We start from the raw sequence: 27876 nt of genomic DNA, 5'->3' as shown, positions 1-27876 counted from the left end.
ACCTTGGTTATGAGGGTGAAGGCCACTGAGGTACAAGACAGGGTGCAATGGGAACAGTAATGGTCAAGGTATAAGAGGAAACATTTGGTCACACAGAAAAAAAGGCAAAATTAAGAAAAATACTAAAAAAGAGAAACCCCTAAAACAAATAATATAAATGGAGACAATCTGAAGCCAATATGTTCCATACTACTCATTTTCTATCCTGCGCTTTTCTTGGCACCCTTTCCGCGTATCTTGCCCCACTGGTCCCTCTTCCCTTACAGCAGACATGCAGCATTTTCACTGCACACAAAGCAAATAAATAAAACAAGCCTGGATTTGATTATAAAAGAATTAAAATTATAATGAAAACAAAGCTACTAACCAGTAATTAGCGAGGCAGGAAGAGAAGGGGCCGCATTGTCATTATTAATTAACATGCACAGAGATTAAACCTGTGAGGGATTTACTGAACTCTTCTCTTTGGAGTCTATTGTGGATTTGTGTAAGAGAAAGAACACCCCCAGCCTCAACACACAGCTGCAGGGTAATACAATGACAGTACCACAACACGCTGTGTGCGTGTAGATTAGATGGTGGCAAAACCTATGGAGGGGAGTAGACGGCAACTACAACAAACTGTGTATAAAGTAATGATACAGCCTTAGCCCAGTGTGCATCAATTATCTGTACTACAACAGAACACTGTAAATAAAGTATGATACGACTATTGTGCCCTGTGTGTGGAGTAATGACAGAACCACAGTACAGGTATGGGATCCGTTATCCGGAAAACCCAGCATTACAGAAAGACTGTTGCCCATAGACTCCATTTTTATTTAAATAATCCAAATTTTTGGATGAATGATTTTCTTTTTCTCTGTAATAATAAAACAGTATCTTGTACTTGATGCAAACTAAGATATAATTAATCCTTACTGGAAAACAGCTTATTGCATCTGTTTAGTAGGTTAAGGGCAGAGACACACATGGAGATTCTGCGAGATTTGTCGTCGGCGACAAATCGCCTCTTCTTCGGGCGACTTTAGAAAACGAATCGCTCCGAGTGCCACCCTGACGGTGATTTAGATTCTAGCCGGCAGGAAGGGAGTACGGTGATATTAGTCTCCCGAAGAAGAGGCGGTTTTTCGCTAGGCGACTAAATCTCCATAAAATCTCCACGTGTGCCTCTGCCCTTAGAGTATGAAGAACCAAATTACAGAAAGATCTGTTATCTGGAAAACCCCAGGTCTATGCATTCTGGATAACAGGTCAAGCAAAATGAACATTATTTACACAATATTAATTATTTGAATCTTGTTTCCTTCAGTCTGGGAATTCATAATAATAGCAAGCAGACAGGAGCCATTTTGTGGACACTGTTATTAAGACAAGCCTTGTATCATCTCAGAATCTTGTGCACCAGAATGGGAGACCTGATGTCCATCCCCATGTCCTGGCTACACAATTAAATGGTGACGAGAACGGGGGAATGTGGGGAGAGCAGTGACATCTAGGAAGTGCTGAATGGAAAGTGAAAGTAATTGTCTGCCCCGCCTCTATGCCCAGGGCATAGATGCAAAGATCTCATCGTTTATTCGTACAATCAGATCTTTGCGTCTGTGGCCAGCTTAAGACACAGAGAAGGTGCAGACAATATTTGATTGACAGCTGAGATTTTTAAATGAGCTTACAACAGCTATGAATGCTTTAATAAAAAAACAGAAATTCGATTTCATGTTTAATTTGAAAAGGACTTTTATTATACAGATTTTTGTGTCTGGGTGACAGGCCCCTCTAATCAGAATGCCTGCACCTTTCTTTTGTGCAGCACTGGAATAGTTTAGCGCTTTATAAATGCTTGTTAAAGGAAAATAGGAAATTGCCATTTTAAGAACTAAGGGCCACCTTCTGGGGTGTTAAGTATTTATTTTGGGGATATAGTTTTCCTTTAATAATAGCACTTAGGACCTCAGCCAACATTAACACCATTGGGGAATGGAAGTAGAGCTCCAGCACAAATTATAGGAAAGGGTACAAAAAAAAAACACGGCATGAAGCATATTGTTACAGACACATCTAGAGCACACTATGCTGGGAATACAGGCACAACAACAGAAGTGTATAGGGAGAATCAGCACAACCACATCACGCACTTTACACCAGAGTCTACAAGGAAAATACCACGTTTTAGAGAATTAACTTCGCAGTGGTGAAAATTTTCTTGGAATTGGCGTAAATTCACCTCTCTTCTCCAGGTGAACTTTCGGTCGAATTCTAAAGCAAATCATAGATTTGTTGTATCCCTACTTGCCAGATGCTTGTTGGTAGGGCCATATTCCCACAAAAACCGGATAGACTTTTGCTAGAAAAAAAAAAGCACCCATACTTGGCACGAAACGCGCCAGGCTTAAGCATGTCCTAATAAAGATTTTCTACTTTTTACATATAATCTGGGCTCCTTTTTCAAGCAACAATAAGTCTGTCTTGTTTTTGTTTGAATTCACTTAATCATATGGCCCTTGGACTTGGGGTCTTTCTGGGATTAAACTACTGTAAATGATTTTGATTTTATGGAATAAGAATTTTTGGAATTTACATTGATTTTTTCATTATGTTTTATAAGTAGAGGTACACACCACAGCGATATAGGGCCATATTCACACAGTGTCCAAACTTGACAATTATAAATAAGCTGCTTCTTTTTTACTGTATGTAAATGAGACCGCATGGGAATTTTTTAATGCAAAATATGGAAGAATATATGCAGTTTGCCCAAATTTAGCTCAAATAAATCGAATCCATCACCTCCTTTCTCTAAAGACATTACTGTGCCCCTACCTGGGATATGCCTTGCATTTTTCAGCTTGCCTCCATCTGCATTACTTAGCTAATTTGTGCCTGTAATGTTAATCTAATTAAAGCTGCCAGCCCAAGCTGATTAAGATCAGGAATTTATCAAATAGGAACGGACGTGAAAATGAACAATGCACTAAATCACAGCAAAGAAGATGCAGTTTACAAACCTTAAAAACGTTGAATTTTCACTTCAGTTTTTCAAATTGGTTTGATGGGCAAGCTTCAGAAGCAAGGGTCCAACTATGCACTGAAGCAGAAACCCATAGCAACTAATCAGAAGGGAACGTCAATTTGATTTGTGCAACAGCTAAGAAAACTATTTTGATTGGTTGTCTGGGAAACTGTACTGGTGCACACTTGCATCACAGTTAAGATCATTTAGCTCTCTAACTGGGTCATGTGATGCAAAAAGAAGGAATCCCTGGCCCCCTAGTTGGCATGCCATCATCTACAGATGAGCCAGGGGTCGTAAATATATCTGTCCATGGTAAAGCTCTTGATTTCTCATACTATAGCTTGCACCAATAAATGTCATAAACCCCCCCATAGCAGCAGTACTACTGGGCAGTTTGGTCATTTTATTGTTGGGGTGTGTTGCCCTCAATGTCACATGAATTGGCCATCAGTGAGAGTGAAGGAGATTAGCCTTAGCCTGTGCTTCACCAACAATGAATTTCAATCCTGTACAATAATATAATTTGCATTTAGTGTAGAATATGGTCAGAAAGCATACATATTTTACCTCTGCACAGAAAATAACCCCATCTGTATGTGCTCACTGTGCATTTCCCAACACTTGAGCTATACAAGGTATTTAGTGAGCCGATAAAGTGTTAAAATAAGTACATCATTCCTGTAAGCTACTCGTTCTGAGCTACTCATTATTTTCTAGACTTGAAATGTTATTCCCCAGAAAGACAGTCATGCAAAAAAAAAAACCACACAATTGTTCAATTACAGTATTTTCCTACTTATTTTGAATGGGAATTTTCCGGTGCAGTTCAATAAACCCATAAAACAATTTCCAAGCACAGCATGCAAATTTTCCTGCATCCTACACACAAGGCAATAGTGGGGGCAACTTTCTTAAAATGGAGAGATATCCAGGGCTGTGTGATTAGCAATAATAGTAGGAATGATATCCATGATGTATGGCTCTCAATGACAATGGTGATTTGGAGCTGGGAATTGGAATAAACCTTACTTAACTCTCCCCTCTATGTTTAATGGCACATTCGCATTTTTAGCTAATAAAAATTAGCATTATTAATGTAGCTGCATGGAAACCAGTGTGGTCTACAGCATGGGTCCATATTTATCCGTCGTTTGTTAAGCAGGATATGGGTTTTATATGTGTCCAGTTTGAAAGGCTGAAGCAGTGTGCTGCACATGTAGCAGAAAAATGTAACAGAGAAAATAGCCCCCTGGTAAAACAAACGTATATAAGGTGTTCTATTGTCTATAAATAAATGAACCCCTTAAAAGAAAACCCTTAAAAATAATTATGGTGCCATGTTTTATATAATGAACTTATTGCACCAGCCTAAAGTTTCAGCTTGTCAATAGCAGCAATGATCCAGGACTTCAAACTTGTGACAGGGGGTCACCATCTTGGAAAGTGTCTGTGACACTCACATGCTCAGTGGGCTCTGAGCAGCTGTTGAGAAGCTAAACTTAGGGGTCGTCACTAATTATCCAGCAGAAAATGAGGTTGGTCTGTAATATAAGCCGGTGTTACAAGACTGATTATTACATTCTGATGCTAATTGCACTGGTTTCTGTGCTGCCATGTAGTAATTATCTGTATTAATTACTAATCAGCCTTATATTGTGACATTTCTATTCTATGTGTACTGTATATTGTGAGTCAGTCCCTAAGCAGCACAGAGCATGTGCAGTGAATCAGCAGAAAAGAAGATGGGGAGCTACTGGGGCATCTTTGGAGACATAGATCTTTACTGCTAAAGGGCTGTGGTTGCCTTGGGCTGGTACAGAAGCCCAAAAGATAATGTACAACATTTCTAGCTACTTCTTTAGTTAACCTTAAATTCTCCTTTAAGCTCTGCTAATGGATTGTACATGCAGTTTACTAGACTGAATGCCTGCTGTGTCCATCTCCAATCTCATACTTGCAGATTATCTACACTTACCTTCAGAGCGCGCACTTTCTTGGCAAGGAGACTCTCAATGTCACCAGCCACCTTCTCCACCAACTTCCGTGGCACATTTTCCTTTACCTCAAACAGGTTCCTTTTATCATTATAGAGCTGCAGGGAAAGGAAAAAGAGACAAAATGTGAGAAACATAATAAGTGAATAATAAGTTATTTAACAGCTCTGCAGTTTGCAATTTTAGCAATTTATTTATCTGGTTGCTAGGGTCCAAATTAGCAACCATGCATTGATTTTAATAAGAGACTGGCATATGAATAGAAGGATGACTAATAAAAGAAGCAAAAACAATAAATCTGTAGCCTTACAGAACATCTGTTTTTTAGCTGGGGTCAGATTTGGCTGCTGGATGCTGATCCAGCTGGGTGTTCGCAGGGGAGCCTGGATACAGCAAGGCCAAGAAAGCCATGTGCTCTTGAAAGAAGAAGTCGGGGACCAGGAAACCCTGTGAATGAGGTTTAGCTATAGTGGGGCAGACTTGTAATAGTCTCTCTAGTAGAGAAAGGTAGATAGGGTAAAGAGAAAGAGCAGTTGAAGCTCCAACAAGGATTTGCAGCAGGGAGTAGCTTCCCAGAGGCTCTGTGTGATTGCCTCCAGTGCAGGGACCTCAGTGAAGAGGGTGTTAGGTTAGCTGTCAGCTCCCTGAACAGTGCAGATGGGAATGGCATACTGAATCTGCAAATGCCTAATGGAGTCCTTCCTCAGCTGAATGCCTATTGCCTGATGTGTGTCATATGATAACACCTCAATTGTAATCGTGGGTAAACCTGGGGATATTGTCATTCAGACTAATAAACAGTTTCTTGTTTGCATCAGAAGAACCTCATTTTGTATATTTTGTATGCACAGTAGCCTGAGTGTTGTAGTTGCACCAAACCTTAGAGGGAATGCTTCCACTTAGGGAAGGCCCTGATCCTGAAGTGTGAGTCCAAACGTAACCATGCTCTGCTCACTAGCTGGAAAGTGACCTGTGGTGTGGATAACCTGATTAGCGTTACAAATATAACAAAGAAAAAAATGAAGACCAACTCAAAAGTTGCTTAGAATTAGCCATTCTATAAAAGTCTGTACAGGTAAAAGCTGCGTGTTTGCTTCAAAAAAACTATTATAGTTTATATAAATAAGCTGCTGTATAGCCATGGGGGCAGCAATTCAAGGCGGAAAAAAGGCACAAGTTACATAGCAGATAACAGATAAGCCCTTGTCCAGTACAATTGTGTTTTATCTGTTATCTGCTATGGAACCTGAGCCTTTTTTCCAACTGGAGCAGCTTGTTTATGTAAACTATAGTAGTGTTTCTGAAGCAAACACATCAGTTTTGCCAGTGCAGGGCAATGCTAGATTATATTTTGATTACTTTGATACACTTTCGGTTTTTGGTGTTTTTGGTGTTACTGGAATTTGTTCTTTTTGCTCTTAGTAAATTGGAGAATATTCACTGGCAGATGTGAATTTACTCCAGTGCATAGAGAATTTTCACCAATGTAAAGTATCCAGAACATGGCTTGCTGAATATTTTGCTCCAGTACTTAATTACAGGTACTGTACTAATTTGGCTGTGATGTAGAGCGCCGTGCATGGTACAGTAAAAGCACTGCTTCTTCCAGCTTTATTTCAAATTACAGTACCAAGAGTTGGCAGGTACATATCTCTTTCCATCTATTACTGCCTCCACCTGACAACACTTCTCTCGCATTACCTCTAATACCCAATCTCCCCCCTTCTTCACACTTCTCTTATTTTCATGCCCTCTATCTCCCTTTGCTGCATTCAGCGCTTTGACAATGTGTCCCGCCAGACCCCTGAGCACTGCACGCGCAGCTGAGACTGCAGTGATAACTAACAGAAGATTTACTGAAGAGGGCATTGCTTCACTGCAGTGCTGTTTTCTGCTGACTCTGCAGCTATGTTGTTTTACTATTCAGGACAGCATATGAGAGCGCAAACTTTAAGGGAGGCTTGAATTTATTGGGACTATCAAGGGACATCACAAACCCAGTTTGGCATGGTATAAAATGTACTTGCACTTGGTAAGGTCTATACTCCCCTGGAAACATCTGGGAGGGGAAGCCAGCAACTGCAACTCCTTTACACAAGTGACAGCCCAGAGTGTGACAGGTGTGTATGTTGCAGAAGAGCTTTCTATTCTAGATCTCCCGACCTTCCCTTTGATGCCACCAGTAGTGTATGAGACCTCCCTGTGGAGAAACGGCTGCAGGAGCAAAATGGCATTTCCAAATCAAAGCATTTCCGCCCGCTGCCCCTGTGCCGCTAATTAGCATCATTCAAAACGGCAGCACTACACTAGAGAAACCCCTACTGCTTAAAAGAGGAGAGAACTGGGGTCCTGTTTCATCGGCCATCTTAGATACTAAAAAGCACTAATCCCAGGAAGAAGGAGGCAGACGCAGGACCCCCTGTTCCTCTATTTAGAGGCTTGCGCTCATTAGAGCTGTAAAAAAGAGCATTTGTCCATGCTGATAATGATGCCCGCAGAGAGAAGCATCCTAAAGCCAACAGGATTCATGCAACCGAAAGGTTATGCCATCTTACTGCCTGCGTGTGTTATAGAGAGGCAGGCGTTACTATGGATCAGTGCAAAGGCTAAAATCTGTATGTGAGAGAGAGAGAGATACACAAATATATAAACAAGGTGTGTGTGTATATATATTATAGATTTTGATGGGAGGGCACTGTTATTTGAGGGCATCAAAGAGGAGGCCCAAAAATGTTTTACCCTGGGGCTTCTGGTTATGCCATTCCATTTCCTAAGAAAGTAACATCAAATATTGTGCAGCAATGGAGTTACCTGAGTGGGGATAGGAGCATAGGATGCTGTTTTGTGAATAGAAGGCCAGTGAAAGTTATATCAGGCATTGTAGGTAAATATATGAACAACCCTGGCATCATCTGGATAGGCATATAAATTATACTGGTACTGTTTGGAGGCCAAAAAGGAGGGTCAATATAGCATATGTGTGAATTTAAGGATTGCTGCTTATTGGTACATGCAGAAGGGACACTTGTATCAGGTGTGTGTGTGTTCTCCAGACTAGGTAGGACTGGCAGACGGGTGATTTACTGTAACATACTGTTATGCTGTAAATATATACATACTGTATATATATATATATATATATATATATATATATATATATATATATATATATATATATATATATATATATATAAACAATGTAATGCCAATAGAAGATTAACTGTGCTAAACTATTTTTGTGCAAACTTATTTTCTGTTTTTGTTTGACCTTTAAATGATAAAACTGCCTATATACCATTACATTTTAAAATGGCCTAATTGGGTCAAGCTTTAAAAGTGCTTTTATAAATAAAATGCACCACTTAGGTTAATATTATTATTATTATATATTATTTATCATCCTAATAGTTTGAACTGAGTTGTATTTGTGCCCCCCCATAGACTTTTCTGGAAGGCATAGCCCAATACATGCTAGCGCTCGAAAAAAGCAGTGTATCAATCAATCCACTACATGCAAAAATCTTTACACCACCAAATTTAAATAATTACAATTTTAAAGTAAAGCATTAAGATGGCAGAGGATGCTGGGAGTTGTAGTAGAGCAATCTACTTTTAACCTAAATTTGCTTTCACCGTCTCACATTCTCAAGCCTCTATTTTCTTCTGTCTCTTTATCTAGTTCTGCCTCTCTCTCTCTCTCTCTCTTTCTCTCTCTCTCTCTCTCTCTCTTGCAGGCCCCATGTGTGCCATGTTCCTGTGATCTCCAGCTGTCTGGGGTCAGTTATGAAGCAATTAATGCAGATGCAGAGTGGGGCAGATTGCAGATTCAAGCCTCTGCTCATTATGAGCCATGCTAGAAGCTGTAATTTGGCCCATTTTACAGCCTTATAATTTCTGTCTCTGTGCGGAGTTAGTGTTGGTGCACCCAGCAGTGCAGGCATCCGGGGTCCTCCCGCTTTATACTCTCTCTCTTTCTCTCGTTCCCTCCTTCTTGCTCGCACAGACGCTGAATTATTACCTTGCACTTAATAAAGATTGCATTTAAATAGGATAACTGAAATGGCTTTTACTGTGGCAATCCCTTCCCTGTAATCATACCGCAGGACGTGTATCACTCCTATGACACATTAAATTATGTATTGGTTGTTGTGGCTGACAATTTGCAAGCAATACACTTTATGAACACCAGATATAATTTTTCTGATTTCCTGGCTCTACAATAAGTAACATATGGTCCCATAAGGGATGGTGTTAAAAAACACTTTAAAACTAATATGAACTTAAATGAATGTGCTGATAAAGTGTCCCTGCACTAGACACAAAAAATCTTTCACACTGTATATCCAATCCTGCATCTCCAGGGGGCCCATGAGGGTGTGAACCCAGGAGCAAACATGCCCCCCCCCCATAGTTATACCAATTAGGAGATAATGCTGAGTGGGGATAATAGTGGCTCGTGGCTGTGGGATAACAGGTATAGAGAGATGGTGCCTATAGTAACAGTGGGATAATAGTCTCTGGAAGGGGAGTGTGACTGTGGGATAGCAGGTATAGTAGGGAGAGATGGTGCCTATAGTAACAGTGGGATGATAGTCTCTGGGAAGGGACTGTGGCTGTGGGATAGCAGGTATAGTAGGGAGAGATGGTGTCTATAGTAACAGTGGGATAATAGTCTCTGGGAAGGGACTGTGGGATAGCAGGTATAGTAGGGAGAGATGGTGCCTATAGTAACAGTGGGATAATAGTCTCTGGGAAGGGAGTGTGACTGTGGGATAGCAGGTATAGTAGGGAGAGATGGTGCCTATAGTAACAGTGGGATAATAGTCTCTGGGAAGGGACTGTGGCTGTGGGATAGCAGGTATAGTAGGGAAAGACGGCGCCTATAGTAACAGTGGGATAATAGTCTCTGGGAAGGGAGTGTGACTGTGGGATATCAGGTATAGTAGGGAGAGATGGTGCCTATAGTAACAGTGGGATAATAGTCTCTGGGAAGGGAGTGTGACTGTGGGATAGCAGGTATAGTAGGGAGAGATGGTGTCTATAGTTACAGTGGGATAATAGTCTCTGGTAAGGGATCGTGGCTGTGGGATAACAGGTATAGTAGGGAGAGATGGTGCCTATAGTAATAGTGAGATAATAGTCTCTGGGAAGGGAGTGTGGCTGTGGGATAGCAGGTATAGTAGGGAGAGATGGTGCCTATAGTAACAGTGGGATAATAGTCTCTGGGAAGGGAGTGTGACTGTGGGATAGCAGGTATAGTAGGGAGAGATGGTGCCTATAGTAACAGTGGGATAATAGTCTCTGGGAAGGGAGTGTGACTGTGGGATAGCAGGTATAGTAGGGAGAGATGGTGCCTATAGTAACAGTGGATAATAGTCTCTGGGAAGGGAGTGTGACTGTGGGATAGCAGGTATAGTAGGGAGAGATGGTGCCTATAGTAACAGTGGGATAATAGTCTCTGGGAAGAGAGTGTGGCTGTGGGATAGCAGGTATAGTAGGGAGAGATGGTGCCTAAAGTAGCAGTGGGGATAATAGTCTCTGAGAAGGACTGTGGCTGTGACAGCTGTTCACCCTACAACTCCCAGAATCCACCAATGGCAAAAGGGCTTCATGTTTTAAGAAGCATTTAACATATCCTGAAAATGTTACAGTTTACCTACCTGTATATTGTAAATAATATGTTGCTGAGGAATGAAATCAGCAGAAGAATACACATGAATACAGACATGACAGAGAAAGGTTTAAAATAAATGATAGAAACATAATAAATGGATTTGGAAGAGAAGTATAAGGAAAATAAAAGAGGAGAGACAGACTGACCCCAGCAGGAGATTTGAGAGTGAGAATAAAGTATGATTAGAAAGGAATGACAGAAATGCGTGAGGAGTTGTGGTTACAGCACAGAAAGGAACTGTACTACAACCTTCAAATAACCTTCAGAATAAACAGGCGGCATGTGGAACATACTGAATGCTCAGATTCACATTCACGTCAGCCTCAGAAGGACTGGCCACCTGTATATATTGCAGCAGTGGGGTGGGAAATTGAATAGGTAAAGGGGGCAGCCACAACTGTGAAAAAGCAGAGATCACACAGATGAAATGTTATTAGAAGCCGAGTCGCAATCCCACTTAGGCCATACCATATTTATCTCTATTAGTCTGGCGCACGCCGCAGAAGGTGTTACAATGGGTGTGAAATAATAAGCAGTTATTGAAAAAGGCTTTATAGCAGGCAGAGCCAGTCAGGGATTATAGGAAGATACAGAGATATAGGTAGGATTTACTGGATCATTTATATTAACAGCAGAAAGAACAGCTGATGTATAGACTACTTCTCTTATACAGACCCTGATAGAACACTAAGCATTCTGCTTCATGAGTATCACCCGGACCAATGGTCTGGGGTTGGCAGAGGCGACTAGGGCAACACAATTACATAAGCCAATCAAAAAAAGGGAGATAAAAATAGAGGTAAAATTCGTACAACTGTAGATGGTCACTCAGGAAATAGATTAGGATTAAACCCAAACAGTAGGAGATAACTGCCTTTCATAAATAAGTTATTAAATAGTTCAAAATTCCATCAAATATCACTCTTTTCCTGCTGCAAACATCTCAGCCATATTCTTTGGAGGCTGGGAATTCCAGCTCATTGCACATTTCAGTGGTTTCCTTGTGCTAGTGGGATATTTTAAGACTCCTTATCTGGTGCTCAAGCTGAGAAGTTGCTCTCACATACTTCAGAAGATCCAGCAGTCGTGGCCGATACCCAGAGGATTGGAAATCATTCACCTGATGCTGAAAGCAGCTCACAATTGTGCACAACGTCTCTGAAGATGTTGGCATTAAGCAATTATGATTTCTATTTGCGCGTGCCGCCTCCCTCCCTTTCCTTCCTCTCTGCTATTTCTGTAACATAATATACAGCTTTAATAGTCAAACCTCCACACTAAATTTAGCCATACAGAGTAAACAGGGTCATCCAAGAGTTTCAGTCCTGCATTAGAGCCTGGGATGGAAATGTCCATGGAAATATAAAAGGTTTTGTGGCCTCATGCAGTTCATAAAACAGGGAGGGGTCCCCTGAAGAGAGGGTATCATATTCCATAAAGTACAAGTAGCCTGCTGTTGTGAGGTGGTGAGAGTTGCAGTTCACAAAGAGCTGGAGGGAGGCAGCTGCTTGTATTAGAGGTCATGCTGGGCAAATGACCTCTCTGCAGTATCCTTAAGGAAAACTATACCCCTCAAACAATGTAGGTCTCTATAAAAATATATTGCATTAAACAGCTCATGAACAAAACCCTGCTTCATGTAAATAAACCATTTTCATAATAATATACTTTTTTAGCAGTATGTGCCATTGGGTAATCATAAATAGAAAACTTCGATTTTAACAAATAAGGGCCGTCCCCTGGGATCGTACGATTCATGGTGCACACAAACAAACCAAACAAACCATACATGTTAGGTCACATGAGCCAATTAACAGACAGAGTTGTGTCTTTTGCTTCCACACGTCTTCCTGTTACAGTTAGAGTTGTAGTATTTCTGGTCAGGTGATCTCTGAGACAGCACACAGACCATCACAAAATGGTGGCTCAAGGCAAGAGATGTAAAAGGACAATATTTACTTACGGTAAATATATATTCCACTTAATATGATATAAACTATCTGTTGCTCAAGAATTCTTTTTGGGGGTATAGTTTTCCTTTAAAGGGGTGTTTCACCTTTATGGTAACTTTTAGTATGTTATAGAATGGCCAATTCTAGGCAACTTTTCATTTAGCTTTCATTATTTATTTTTTTTACAGTTTTATAGTTATTTGCCTTTTTTCTGACTCTTTGCAGCTTTCAAAGGGCGTCGCTGACCCCTTTGAAAAAGCAAATGCTCTGTAAGGCTACAAATTTATTGTTATTGCTACTTTTTATTAATTGTCTTTCTATTCAGGCCTCTCCTATTCATATTCCAGTCTCTTATTCAAATCAATGCATGGTTGCTAGGGTAATTTTGACCTATCTGATTGCTGAAAATGCTAAGCTGAATAAAAAGCTAAATAATTTAAAAACCGTAAATAATAAAAAATTAAAACCAATTACAAATTAGCTCAGAATATCACACTCTACATCATACTAAAAGTTATCTTAAAGGTGAACAACCCCTTTAAGCAATTCCTGCATTCGGCATTCAACGATAGCAGTAGAACTACACCAGGAGTGCCCATACTTTACTAATGTGGGGTTTAATTTTAGAGATGTCGTCCCATTATGATCTACATCCATAAAAACATTGCTACCATTATGTTCCAATGAAAACATTACTTAAATATTATATTGATTTATGAGCAAATGTATATTACTAGGTTAAGTAAAAACTATTTATTATGTAACTTTAATGAATAAACTGTAATAAATATCTTATTGAAAATAATTAAACAGGAAGGTGATGTAGACAAGCTGTTTGTTGACAGTGTCTTGAGATCTACTGATCATCAGCTAAAGGTCTACTGGTAGATCCCGATCTACATTTTGGGCACCCCTGGATTACACGTTAAGATAGCTACTATCAATGCAAGAAGGCTGGGTTCCACATAATTGGGAAGTAATTCATCAGTGGTGTCTGCCCTCCAGTCCTCCTGCTGCCTTGGAACTACATCTCCCATCATCCACTGAGAGCACTGCCACTTATCTTTAGGCAGATTTGTAGGGAATGATCTGTTGCAACAAATGGGCAATCAGCAAGCTGACTCTGTTGTATTCAGGTAATATAAATGCATAAACCAAGAATCTACAACTGGTGACTCTTTATCATGGCTGAACTATACTTACCAGAATTAATTTACTGCTGCTATTTCTTTGGAAAATGCAGGGGTCTTGCATCAGCATCTGAAAAATGGCAGGTACCTAAAGCTCTGGCCTAGTTGTCCAACATGACATGCACAGCAGATAAATAACTCAGCTTCTCAAACTGCTTGGTTGTTCTGTAGATAATCATGACAATAGATCCTTGTACTGTCTCACCAAAGCCCAGCATGTTAAAACTTGTAGTTTTACAATATCTGGAAGGCAACAGGCCTTCAAGATCTAGCATGATGGAGAGCAAGGAATGTGTGCCTAGATACTGAACCATTCTTATATACTACAGTCATGCATGCCACTGGTTTCAATGGAACCAGAACTTCCGCTTGTGATCATGCAAGGCCACAAACAAGTCCAATCGCCCGACTGCCTTGTGCAGGAATATCATCATTAATTCTTAGATGGGGTCTCAGCAAAGGATCCCAAAACAATAGTCTCAGGCAACATACATGTGTTTTTTCTTGCATGTTCTCTGTCATGCACAGATAGCGCAATGCGCACAGTATCACCAGCAAAAAGGATTTCCCTTGTGTCTCCAGGGGAAAGGCTATAATGAATCCACATTCCAGCATGTCCCCATATAATATATGTTCTTCATATATCATTAACCGCCCAATAACCAGCTCTAACTCACAGCTAATTGGATGGCAGATACTGCCACTTACTCAGCAACATCTAAATCAGTGAATAGCTCTCCGGGTTAAAGAAAAAGGCAGGAACAGCAATAGAAAGGTACAGCATGTATTTGCATCTATAAAATTCAGGCAGTATCAAATAAATAACAATATGATTTAGAAAAATAAGAATCTAATCTTTTACTTTGGTTTTCGGCAAAAATGAGCTTCTATAAGGGATCTAGACACAAATAGGCTCAATTTGCATAATGAATTCTAATGAGCAAGGCCCTCTTCCTCCTTTCCCCTCAATATTTGTATGGGATTTGTTTGTTTGGTTTAAACACACTTCTGTTGTAATTCTGCCAAAATATGCTGGCGCTTCATAAATATGTTTCAATAATAATTTGAGGCACTGCATGCAAGGCGTAAATATCTTGTGCTTTTCACTCTGGTGTGGTTTAACCACAACACAGCAATTTCTACCTAGCATTAAGCATAATTTCATGAATTTGTGTAATAGCAATGTGTGCAATGCAAAGTGTGCAGGATTTGTTAATATGGGAGCAAAACGACTGGTAGATCTGGAGAATGCAGCAGGGACTGATGCTGTCAGATAACAAGCAGATCTGATAGGGAGAGATGGTGCCTATAGTAGTAGTGGGGATAATAGTCTCTGTCAGGGCCGGAACTAGGGGTAGGCAGAGTAGGTATGTGCCTAGGGTGCAAAAGCTAGGGGGGCGCCAGGCACATGCCTTCTCTGGCTGTGGGATAGCAGGTATAGTAGAGAGAGATGGTGCCTTTAGTAGCAGTGGGATAATAGTCTCTGGGAAGGGAGTATGGCTGTGGGATAGCAGGTATAGTAGGGAGAGATGGTGCCTATAGTAACAGTGGGATAATAGTCTCTGGGAAGGGACTGTGACTGTGGGATAGCAGGTATAGTAGGGAGAGATGGTACCTATAGTAACAGTGGGATAATAGTCTCTGGGAAGGGAGTGTGGCTGTGGGATAGCAGGTATATTAGGGAGAGATGGTACCTATAGTAACAGTGGGATAATAGTCTCTGGGAAGGGAGTGTGGCTGTGGGATAGCAGGTATATTAGGGAGAGATGGTGCCTATAGTAACAGTGGAATAATAGTCTCTGGGAAGGGACTGTGACTGTGGGATAGCAGGTATACTATGGAGAGATGGTGCCTATAGCAGCAGTGGGGATAAAAGTCTCTGGGAAGGGAGTCTGGCTGTGCAAGAAAATATATAATAGGGCAAGATGTTAATGGGAAAACGTATTGCTATTGTTGTCCATCTTGTTAGCCTTTAGCGATTATTGACAAGAAAAGTATGCAAGGGGATGCGAAGGGTTGCAGTTCAATCACAGCTAAAGGAAAAAGGTTTACACAGTTTTAATATTAAGACAGCCATGGCCTGAACAATTAAATATACTACCAAAGATACAGTATATAAGTATTTACAAGTAAATATTTTAGCAAGACCTTTCTCTCTTCTTTTATAAACCATGGCTATTATATAATGATAACGTCATATTTTATGCACAGCACTCCTATCCAATACAGAAGGCCCTCCTTATATGAGCTGAATGTCTACAATTGAAATCTCTGCCACAGGCCCTTCAATGTTCATCGTTATTGTGTGAGTGCTTAAGGAAGATTATGTAACATGCCTGTAGTTACCAGGAGCTCTCAGATCAAATCAAATGCAGCATTTGGGGTCCTGCGTCACTAACTCACTACTTACTTTTCATATAGTGATGGCCTACTTTTAAATATGAATGTCTGACAAGCACCATCAGTATCAGATATAACTAGGGTGGTCAGTAGCAGAATAATATCACTTATTACTAGCGGCAGCATTTACACTGTATGTCAGCAGTTAGTTGCCCCCTAAGGGGTTTTGCAAGACATTATACGTGATGTCCCTCTGGGTATGAGCCCTGTGTGACTCCTTTTGCTCTACCACTGCACTGGGATCATTACAGACTCATCTGCTCACCAGACCTACAGCTGTTAAGGACATATTGGCCAACTATCACTGTCTGTAGAAGCTCTCAGAGTATTTCATAGCTAACTTTCGCTAATCTTAATTTTTGCCTAGCGATACTTTGTTAGTACACTTACACTTAGGTCAATTTCAATAAGGCCGGTACATATAGGTCATATATACGTCTTTATTAGATATGTTGTACAAATGCTTGAAGTGGCCACTTATTATTGGAAATTTCCAAGGAAGCAAAATAAAGACAAAAGAGATCCTCTAATGCCCTAGACATGAGCCCACCCTAAAACAAATGTGTCATGCCCCTCAAATAGTTGGGAGAAAAATGTTAAAAAAATCTTCAATAGTTAGGACTTTTGAAGGCAATCCCGCTTTAAAATATGAAAAACCACCAGCGTTTTTTCAGAACTTTTATGACTTTACAGGATATGATGTCACTGACATAAGATTGAAGAGGATGTAGCTTCATTCTATCAGTTCACCAGGTCTAAGGTGGGGAAGGAAACTCTTGCAAAAGAGGTAACGTTCTACAGTATAAAATTAGCACTTTAGTGAATTTGCAGAGTAATATGGCTGCTTTAAAGGGGGTGGTTCACCTTTAAGATAACTTTTAGTATGTTATAGAATGGCTAATTCTAAGCAACTTTTCAATTGGTCTTCATTCTTTTTCTTTTTTTTTTTAATAGTTTTTGAATTATTCTGACTCTTTTCAGCTTTCAAATTGGGATCACTGACCTCATCTAAAAAACAAATGCTCTGTAAGGCTACAGATGTATTGTCATTGCTACTTTTCATTACTCAGGCCCTCTACTATTTATGTTCCAGTCCCTTATTCAAATCAACACTTGGTCACTAGGGTAATTTGGACATTAGCAATCAGATTGCTGAAATTGCAAACTAGAGAGCTGCTGAATAAAAAGCTAAATAGCTCAAAAATTACAAATTATAAAAAAATGAAAACAAATCGTCTCAGAAATACTAAACGTTAATTTAAAAGTGATCAACCCCTTTAAATGAAAAGAAAATCAATGAAATGCTTCAAGCTGAACTTTTTTTTTAAAATTGTCTTTGGCTGAATGAATATATCTGACAGAAACCTACAATGTTCATCGTCGGGATTTATATTGACTGCAGTTGAATCAGGGAACTTGGGTTGCCATCATTTAACTTATATTATATTATAATTGATCTTAGACACTGCATTGGTTACTCATTTTGGTTACTCATTAGCAGCTATTGCTATTTCAGAACTCCCAGCATCCTCGCTCAACAATCCGGCTCAACAACACTGAGTGGGACATTACAGTAAAAGGACATTGCACTCGGAGATTGGTATTAAATCTCTTGAAGTTTCTAACAATTCACATTAGTAAGCTGCTCATTTTAAAGATAATGATTGATTTAACCAAAGGAAATGTAAAAAATAAGCATAAAAAATGTCCATTAAAACATTCTTTAATAGCAGAGATGTTATCACATTACACACTATGCCTACTGTATTATTATACTGACTTCAATAGAAACCAATTTCAAAAAGGCAATTTGTTGTCAAGATGAAAAACCTGCCCTTCCCACCACCCTTGACAATGATAGCGTTCACTAATATCACTTCTGGCATGTGTATCTGGCACTAATGTTATATAAAGCTTCAAGCGCGGCCTTGGCCTGTGGGTGGCATTGCGATTTCATGGGGGATAGGCATGAGGCGCTTATTTGCCCTCCGATTAAGGGCACATAGACAAGGTCATTTTGTTTTTCTGCCACTGAACTTGCCACTTGTTAACTGCCACTAAATGCAAGCCTGGCCTTACTGATCATTATGACTATGATCGTTGCATTGGTGGAAACAACTCCTCCTGCTATGCCTACCTTGAGGTAGGAGATATCTGGCTGATCCAATCATGGGCCCTAGGGCACAAAAATCGGATCACAACACTGAAAATACAAGGAGTCAGATCGACAACCACTGTTTTCACCAAGATATTTCTCGGGCATGCTCTTCGGATGGTCCCTGACTTTGGGGTACTGTATATTTATCAAAGAGTGAAGTTAGAGATTGCCATAGTCCTCTAGAATGAAATTCCGCCACTCTCCATTCATTTCTATGGGATTTTGAAAGGCGTATTTATCAAAGGATGATCTTTCACCAATAGATTAAAATGCTTTTAAAAATCCCATAGAACTCTCTCTCTCTCTTTTTCTTTCTTCTCCCTCCTTTCTTTTTTCTTTTATTGCTTTTACTGATTATGTATGATTTTTTTTGTTTCTTTCATGGAATAATCTCTGTTCTGATTTTTTCTTTGTGAGAAAACTAATAAAAACACTTTTAAAAAAAAAAAATAAAAAAAAAATCCCATAGAAATAAATGGAGTGTGGCGGAATTTCACTCTGGAGGACTGAGGCGACCTTTGATAAACATACCCCTTTGTCTTTCGACAACTTATATATCAGCCCGTATATGGCCACTGTAAATCTCAAAATTCAACCTGCCCACTAAATCTGGTCATGGATAAGACAATATGATTGGGCAATTTGGTCAGTTGGGATCATCAGAAAAGCCTACCCAAACCCAAGATCACTTGCGACTTCTTTTTGTTTGAGCTGTAATATAATTGACCCATTAGTGGGGTAATTTTACATCATAGCCAACAGCCTCTATAGGAAACAGCAGCTGAATATTATTGAGGGGTACACAGGTTTCTCATCCCTTCCCTAAATAACAGTCACAAAACACCTGAGCCATGGTACTTTAAATTTAGGGGGAACTACAGGTATGGGAACTGTTATTCAGAATGCGTGAGACCTGGGGATTTCCAGATAAGGGCTGTTTCTGTAATTTAGATCACATTCTTTAAATCATTTAAACATTAATTAAACCCAACACGACTGTTTTATCTTCAATAAGGATTAATTATATCTTAGTTAAGGTCAAGTACAAGGCACTGTTTTATTGTTTCAGAGAAAAAGGACATTTTTATTTTAATTATTTGATTTATATGGAGTCTATGGGAAATGGTCTTCCTGTAATCCGGGGCATTTTGAACAGGTTTCTGGTTAATGGATCTCATATTTGTATTAACCAAGCTAACCACTATGTTGGCTTTCCTGAATATCCACATGCTAGAGTCCTGCACGGGTCCATTTTTTGGAACCCGTACCCGCAACCTGCAACCCGGAACCGTAACCCGTATTCTTACCTGCTTGGACCCGCTACCCGACCTGACCCGCAAGTACCTTATCCACAACCAGGACCCGCATCAAGAATCAGGAAGTGCTGTCATTGTAAACCGGAAGTGACATCATCGGAAGTAGGCATGATCAGAAAAAAAGGGCTAAAACAGGAAGTGCTGTCAATGTAAACCAGAAGTGACATCATCGGAAGTAGCTGTGATCAGAAAAAAGGAGTAAAAATCGCTATTGAGAAGACCTGCGGCCCGACCCGCGACCCCTGCAGAACCGTCGACTCGCGTCTATACCCGAAACTTCAACCCGCTGGTACCCAACCCCCTGCAGGACTCTACCACACGCACTAGCATTTCTTTTCAACAAACTTTCCTTCTGTTACCTGATAATTTCCATCCATTGTTCTGCCTTGTATTAAAACAGGACCCAGTCTGTCTTCTCCTTAATAGCTTTGTTCATCTTTCTCAGAAGAGCCGGCAGAAAATGTATCCATGTTCTTTCCTCACGTCTCAAAATGAGATGTGAAATCAATACTCAGCTTATAGGAAAGGAAATCACCACAACTCACTATTTATCTTCAAACCATTTATTCCCTCCAACTGATGGGGCCCAGGCCTCGTGGACATTAGATAAAAACAGTGGCTGCAACAGACAATGTGGCCAAGGCTAAGGAGCTCAAATGAACGTTGGATAGATAAATTAACCCTATCTGTGATGGTGAGGAACTCAGTGGCTAACGCTATCGACTTTTCTCCAGAAATCACATCCACATGGACATCACCAATTCACTAACAGGCGCAGACGACAATTCGCTAGCGAAAAAGACTGTCAAAATTGTTTGTTCGCACTCTATCGCCAGGTGACTTTTCGCTCAGACAAATGGTCGTTACTCTGCAAATTTAGTAAAGTGCGGATTTTACTGAACGTTGACTTCGCCACCTAAGACCAGGCGAACTGCTAAAATGAAGCTAGATCTTCTTAATCTTGTCTCAATGTCACTTACATCACATGCTGTCGGACGAAAATGCATTAAAGTTGTAAAAACACTGGCGACTTGTCCTTTTTTAAGCAGGATTGTCTGCAAAAGTCCTAACAAACTTTTTTGGGTTAACATTTTTCCCCAGACATTTGAAGGCCATGGAACATTCATTATACAGTGGGCTCATGTCTAGGGCATTATATGATCTCTTTTGTCTTTATCAAGGTTCTTTGGACATTTGTTATAAAAAGTGGCCACTTCAAGCATTTGCATCAACATCTCTAATAAAGACGTCCAATTGACCTAAGCGTAAGATCACTAGTAACTTTTCCCTAGGCATAAAGGACGCGAACGAATATTCGCTATGAAATACTCGCACTGAAGAAGTATCATTAGTAAAAAGTCACCAATGCTCGGCGCCCAGGACGCAACTTTGCATTTTAGTGAATTAGCGTAGTGGTAACAAAATGGCGAAGTTTTGCGAAGCGGTCGCTGGCGACAATTTGCCCTTACAACCAGTACATCCGCTGAGTATATAGGGAATTAGTTTGTTTGAGGCAATCTTCCAGTCCTAAAACATTCCTTTCATGAATGGATCCCACGCACAGGTCTCACGTGCAAACAATCCCATTAATAACAATTATGCTCTCTTGTACCGGCTTTTAATCACTTTAAACATCTACGTACACAGCATTTTCTAAAAATAAAATTTTTCATCAGGCACAGACTAATCAACTGAGCTGCTGCAGGTTGCTTAAACAGGCAGAAGCAACATGAGGTGCAGGGTCCTGTACTAATGCCCTGCAGGGGGTCAGGTACCAGCTGGTTACCCGCAAAAAATGGTGTTTTACAGGAAGACTTGCAGAGGTGGGTACAGATGGAGCACAACATAGGCTTCTATTACAGCATGTTTACCTTTCACATCCCTTCTGGTCCACAGTGATGCCACTTCTGCTTTTATAGCAAGTTCGGATCCTGCACCCAGGCCCCCCACAGCCTCCACCACCCTTCAGAATACCGGCTGTGCACACTCCTACATATTCCATCCTCCATCCATGTTAATTTTTGTGTCGCCATCCCATGAGGGAGGCAGGCAGGCCTGGGTGATCTTGCAACCCTGTACCACCCAGTATTCAGGGCACTGTCTTTTTGGCTAAAATAGAGTCTTTGGGGCAAATTCAGTAACATGCGAATCGTCGCCAGGGACCGCTTCACCATACCTCGCTCAACTTTGCCAGGCGAAAATTTGTTTCCACAACACTAATTCACTAAAATTTGAAGTTGCGTCCTAGTCGAAGGTCGAAGTAGCCCATTCGATGGTCTAAGTAGCCATATTTGACCATTCGAAATTCGAACTTTTTTTCCTCTATTCCTTCACTCGAACTAAGTAAATGGGCCCCTTAAAGTTGTATGGACGTCTTTATTAGGGATGTTGAAGTGGCCACTTTTTATTACAAATGTCCAATGAACCTGAATAAAGACAAAAGAGATGCTCTAATGCCCTACACGCGAGCCCACCCTAAAATGAATGTTTCATGCCCCTCAAATGTCTCGGGAAAAATGTTAACCCAAAAAAATTTAATAGTTAGGACTTTTGCAGGCGATCCCGCTTAAAAAAAAGGACAAGTCGCCAGCGTTTTTACAACTTTAATGCATTTCCGGCAGACAGGATATGATGTAACTGACATAAGACTGAATCAATAAAATGTGTGCTTTACTGAATTTGCGAAGTAACGACCGTTCGCAAGAGTGAAAGAGTGCGAACGAATGTTAGTGACGCTCCCGTTCGCTAGCGAATTATCGCCCACACCTGTTCGTAAATTGGCGATGTCCCTGCTGATGGGATTTCTGGTGAATAGTGATGGGCGAATCTGTGGGTTTTCCCTTCGCTGAATAATTCGCAAATTTCCCGAAACGTTGAAAAATTTGGGAAACTGCGCTGGCGTCCTGTCCAAATTTTTGTGCCGGTTTCGCAAATTTATTCGCCGGTGGGAATTCGCCGCAAATTCGCCCATCACTACTGGTGAAATGTTGCTAGCATTAGCCACTGAGCCCTTTAGTGAATCTGCCCCTTTGTGTTTACTAGATGGGTAATCTTTCATTATTATTTTTTATTAGATAAGCACAGGATTTCTGGAAGCATCAGCACAATATCTTTCAGAATTATGGCCAGGAGGGGGGGAAGAACTGTCTGGTTAGTGGACATCAGTCCCTTATGCACAGTGTGCACATTTTTTTGATCCTGACAGGATCAGCAACTGAAATGGAGAAAGAAAGATTTACTGAGCATGAGGAACCTGTCAGAGCTGAGAGATGGCGGTCAGGGCCCCCTGAGATCAAGCAATGGACATCCAGTTACTGGGCAAGAACTCAAAGTAATGAATCTTCTCTCAAATAGAGCAGCGGGCAGAGTCATCGAGGAGGAGACTCCTAAGGACAATCAGGGAAGGAAAAAAGTGAACCATCTTAAAACATAAGTGTTGTGCTTTCAAGGGATTCTGGGACTTGTAGTCCTTTATTAGCCGATCAACCACACAGGTTAAACAAATGGCAAAGGGTGCGAGTGTTAGATGCACAAAGATGAACTTCAGCTGCCAACATCCTCAGTCACCGGCTTCCAGAAATAAAAGCAAATGAAACTGCAGAATACACTGTAGTAAATATAAATATAATTACACACACAGGAATAGCAAGTCTGTAGATTTACAGCTGTTGCTGAACTTGCAGTGCCATATATGCGCTGAGCACAGCGTTTTCGGAGTAAAGAGCTAGGAGCCAGGGCAAACATGTCGGGGACAGGCTAAACTGGGGGTGCATCATCAGATTGGATAACAGAAATGCACGGATGGAACATATGTGACAAACTCCTTGTATGTGATATAATGCAAAGTGACATCACAAAGGCTGCTGATAGACATGTCTGCCCAGCTCAGCAATTATTAAAGGCACGGGCCTGCAGCCTGACTCCCACGGAATCAAATGCAGCATCAGCAACACAGAAATACAGGCATATACTCATACTTGCTTTTCATAATGAGCCCTGCGGAGAGCTGGGGCCTATAAGTCGTTCTGCAAAATCAAGGGGTAGAATTAAACATGCTCCTGCTGTGCTTCCATGCCCACCAACCCGCACTAAAGGGCAACTGACATCATTAAATGTAGCTGACGTTTAAGAAATCTTTTTCAGAAATTATCATACGTTTCATTAGTGAGCTCATCAAGCTAACACTTTTCTGCTGCTGCAAACAGCTCCCTCATGCTGTGAGTCCCAGACTGATTGCCAGTTTTACAAGGTGAATATTGTTAGGCTGAAGGAGCATTTGTCAGTTACTAATTTCCATCATCTAACAAACCAATTCTGGCACTAAAGGCTGTCTGTGATTTGTAATACCCCCCTCTAGCTATACGGCATGATCTCATTGCAGCAGAAAAGTGAATTAACAAGTAAAAATGATACGGAAGACTCACGCAAAAAACATATATATATATAAAACTGGTTCAATAAATATCCATAAGCAGTGGCATAACTAGTTGTTACTGGGCCCCATAGCAAATTCAATTTAGGGCCCCAAAATATTTATAAGTTGGCCTATTTTACCAAGATATATTAAAATTGCTAATTAATTAGGGTCTCACTGGGCCCCCTACACTCCTGGGCCCCCCTGCAACCGCAGGGTCTGCTTTCTCTATAGTTACGCCCCTGTCCATAAGATTTTCAAGGAATATTTACAGCTATGGCTAGTCCCCCATAAGCACAGGAGCTTACTATCACTGCCAATATCCATCCATAATTTCTAGGCCCAAAGCTGCTGAATTGAGAAGGGCACAGCTATCCTTCTCTGTGACTGAGTGATGACTTCTTCAGCTCACACAGCATTACAAAGGAAGAAATGATAGTGAAGCTAAATTAATTATGGTTTGTAAATCAATACGTGTGGTACCGTAATCCTGGCTTCTCTTTAACAGATGTTCTTCCTAGATAGGAACTGCCTTTCCTAGAACTCTATTGTGTAAGCAAGTGCCACAGTAGACTCCAAGGCTCCCCTTGCTATTGCTAAACTAATAGCAAGGGCATTAGGTAATCCTTGGATTTGGGCAAAACATACATAAATACGGGGACGGGGGCTCGGCTGCATGTCCCGCACCAGGGTCCGCCCCCCTCCAGTTACGTTACTGGATAAAGTCACTAATCTTTAAAGCATTATAGCATGTCACGCCGAGATCTGAGTATCCAAATATGTTCCAAAAGAAATGTTTTTTACCAATCACTAAACTGGGCTGGATCCCTGCTGTTACCCCCTTGGCTTCCCCATGGTGAAAACTCATATGCTAAAGTACTTTAATGTAAAGACAACTGCATACAGAGAGCAACTTTTATTTTAAGCATTCATTTTTTTGTATGAACAGGAACAACGTATTGTTTTATTGTTACAGAGGAAATGGAAATTATTTTTAAAAACAGAGTCTATGGGAGATGGCCTTCTTTTAATTCTGAACTCTCTGGGTAATGGGTTTCCGCATAACAGATCCCATACCTGTATCTACAATCATAAGATCATATGATGAATAGCTAATGCTAGGGCCAGGCCATTGCGGATCAGGCCGAGAATCCACTACCCTGCTGCCCCTCTACTACTATGTGCCTACACTTGGGTGCTGCAAATTTTAGCACCGTAACTCAACATTTTGCATTCTACTCCGAAATGCAACCTGACTGAGTACAGAAAAGAGAAGGGGAGCCGTCATTCTCCACATGTGGAGAATACGTATAGTCTGGTCATAACCTAAAAGTGTGAACGCTACTATAAGCTATAACAATTCATAGTTACATAGTTAAATTGGGTTGAAAAAAAGACCAAAGTCCAACAAGTTCCATGCCACCAAATGAAACACAGCATCCATACATACACACACTCACACGACCCCTCCATACACTCATATAAACTATATATACCTATACTGTATCTGTACTAACTATTGATTTGAGTATCACAATAGCCTTGGATATTATGCTTGTCCAAGAACTACTTCAGAAATCAGGAAAAAAAACGCAGGCAAAACGCCTGCAACTTTTTTTCTCGAATGCTAGTTTAATTAAGAAAAAAAGCGTTATAATATTCATGTGCACATTTTGTGGAAAGAAAGTCGCATGCAGACGAGAATCTAGGGGGCAGATTTATCAAGGGTCGAAGTGAATTCGAGGGAATTTTCAAATTAAAAAAATTCAAAGTAATTTTTGGATACTTCGACCATCGTATAGGATACTACGACTTCGAATTTAATTCGAAGTAAAAATAGTTTGAATATTCGACCATTCAATCAAAGTACTGTCTCTTTAAAAAAACTTCGACTTCAATACTTCGCCAAATTAAACATGCTGAAGTGCTATGTTAGCCTATGGGGACCTTCTACAGCATTTTTCTAAGTTTTTGAAGTTGAAGTAAAAATCGTTCGATCGTACAATAAAATCATTCGATTCGAAGGATTTAATCGTTCGATTTTACTTTGACCGCAGAATAGCCAAATTCGATGAAAAAAAGTTTGAATTCGATATTCGAAGTATTTTAATTCGATGGTCGAATTTCGAAGTATTTTTAACTTTGAAATTTGACCCTTGATAAATCTGCCCCTAATTGTCCCATTAATTTTCAATAATACTGAAAATCTTGAATGTTATAATAAACTGGTAAAATAAATAAAGTTGTTAAGAGTATATTCCCACTGATTCCTAAACAACGCCGTCAGCTTTTATTTGCTGAGTTTTTTCTGGCGACTATTCTCGTTTTTTTTCCCTTTAATAAATTCCAACTATTCGAGGTCTCAGAATATACTTGCGCATTTTTTTTCCCGCATCTGTATTTTTTCTCTGCGGTTTTCTCAAATCAAGAAGAAACACCAACTCACTTTTTCGAAAGATCAGCCCCTTACTAGTTTATTAAACTGGTATATAGTCAAATTAATTTCTTACTGCTGGTGACAAAAGCTCCTAAAGTTAGGGCCAACTACTTACTGAATCCTCTTCTCTGTCATGTCTGGAAATTTTGTGTTGGCTCCGTCGTGAACACACTCAATGGATGTTGGCAAAGAAAAGAGAAACTTTGCATTTAAAGATGAAATCCGCCGAATGTGTTTGCGCCGGAGACGTGAACAGAATAGGGGATTGCAATTACATTTACAAATGACTTAAAAACCACTGACATTTTGCATAATTGTTTATTGGAAAGTTGTTTTGAATAATATTTGGTTTCAAAAGGCAACATTTTATTTTGTGATTTACATCTTTTTAAACAACAGCAACAAATGCAGCAATTCATTTTGTAAAAGAACATTTATACTTCTGCAACTGTATGACGGTGTAATATACAGGTATAGGATCCATTATCCGGAAACCCATTATCCAGAAAGTTCCGAATTACGGAAAGACTGTCTCCATAGACTCCATTTTATCCAAATAATCCAAAATTTTAAAAATAATTTCCTTTTTCTATGTAATAATAAAACAGTAGTTTGTACTTGATCCAAACTAAGATATAATTAATCCTTATTGGGAGCAAAACCAGCCTATTGGGTTTATTTAATGTTTATATGATTTTCTAGTAGACTTAAGGTATGAAGATCCAAATTATGGAAAGATCCGTTATCCGGAAAGTCCCAGGTCCCGAGTATTCTGGATAACAGGTCCCATACCTGTACTAGTAGAAATCTAACTATAGTTATGTCATTGGTAACTGATTCTAGTTAAAACATGAAAAAAGGATTATGTATTATATTCTTAATGAAATAATGTAATTTTTCAGTTAAAGGGGTCTCCGTTCATGAAAGAGAAACAAGCTTCTGTATACAAAGATGTTTCAGTTTCATACTATTTCACAGCTTTGCATTGTGTCATAAGTTTTTCATTGTCACTCTTATACCTTCTGCAATCTTAATCACAAAATCTTAGCCTTTTTTAAAGGCCACTGATGACATCTCACAAAGGACACAGGACATCCTATTAGCATCATTTTATAAAGGCCAAACATGTAACAGAATGAAAATAGCCACATCACCATTAATCTTTCAGTAGCCTGTATATTCCAGATCTAAGAGTTTTTTGTTCCAAAGGCATTCATGGAATTGCATTGTGGCAAGAGTGGCCCAGTTTGTTTTTATGACACAGGGATCAGCAACCTGAAACCTGCATAGAATTCCCAAAATCCTCCAAGAGCTAGAGTGTTACC

The 27876-nt window shown here is 40.1% G+C and overlaps 1 protein-coding gene across 2 annotated transcripts in view; it reads right to left on the bottom strand.

Moving 5' to 3' along the window:
- cacna2d2.S (calcium voltage-gated channel auxiliary subunit alpha2delta 2 S homeolog) overlaps window positions 1–27876 on the bottom strand; it is a 188472-nt gene that overhangs the window by 99348 nt on the left and 61248 nt on the right. For both annotated transcript variants that reach the window (XM_041561692.1, XM_018261321.2), the window contains exon 3: window positions 4992–5108. In XM_041561692.1, coding sequence (XP_041417626.1) covers window positions 4992–5108 — 117 coding nt within the window. The remainder of the gene's footprint in view (window positions 1–4991; window positions 5109–27876) is intronic.

This window comes from Xenopus laevis, chromosome 4S (genome assembly GCF_017654675.1).
Source record: "Xenopus laevis strain J_2021 chromosome 4S, Xenopus_laevis_v10.1, whole genome shotgun sequence".
Lineage (NCBI taxonomy): Eukaryota > Metazoa > Chordata > Amphibia > Anura > Pipidae > Xenopus > Xenopus laevis.
The sequence above is the reverse complement of the archived record's forward strand: the minus strand, read 5'-3'. Positions and strand labels throughout refer to the sequence as shown.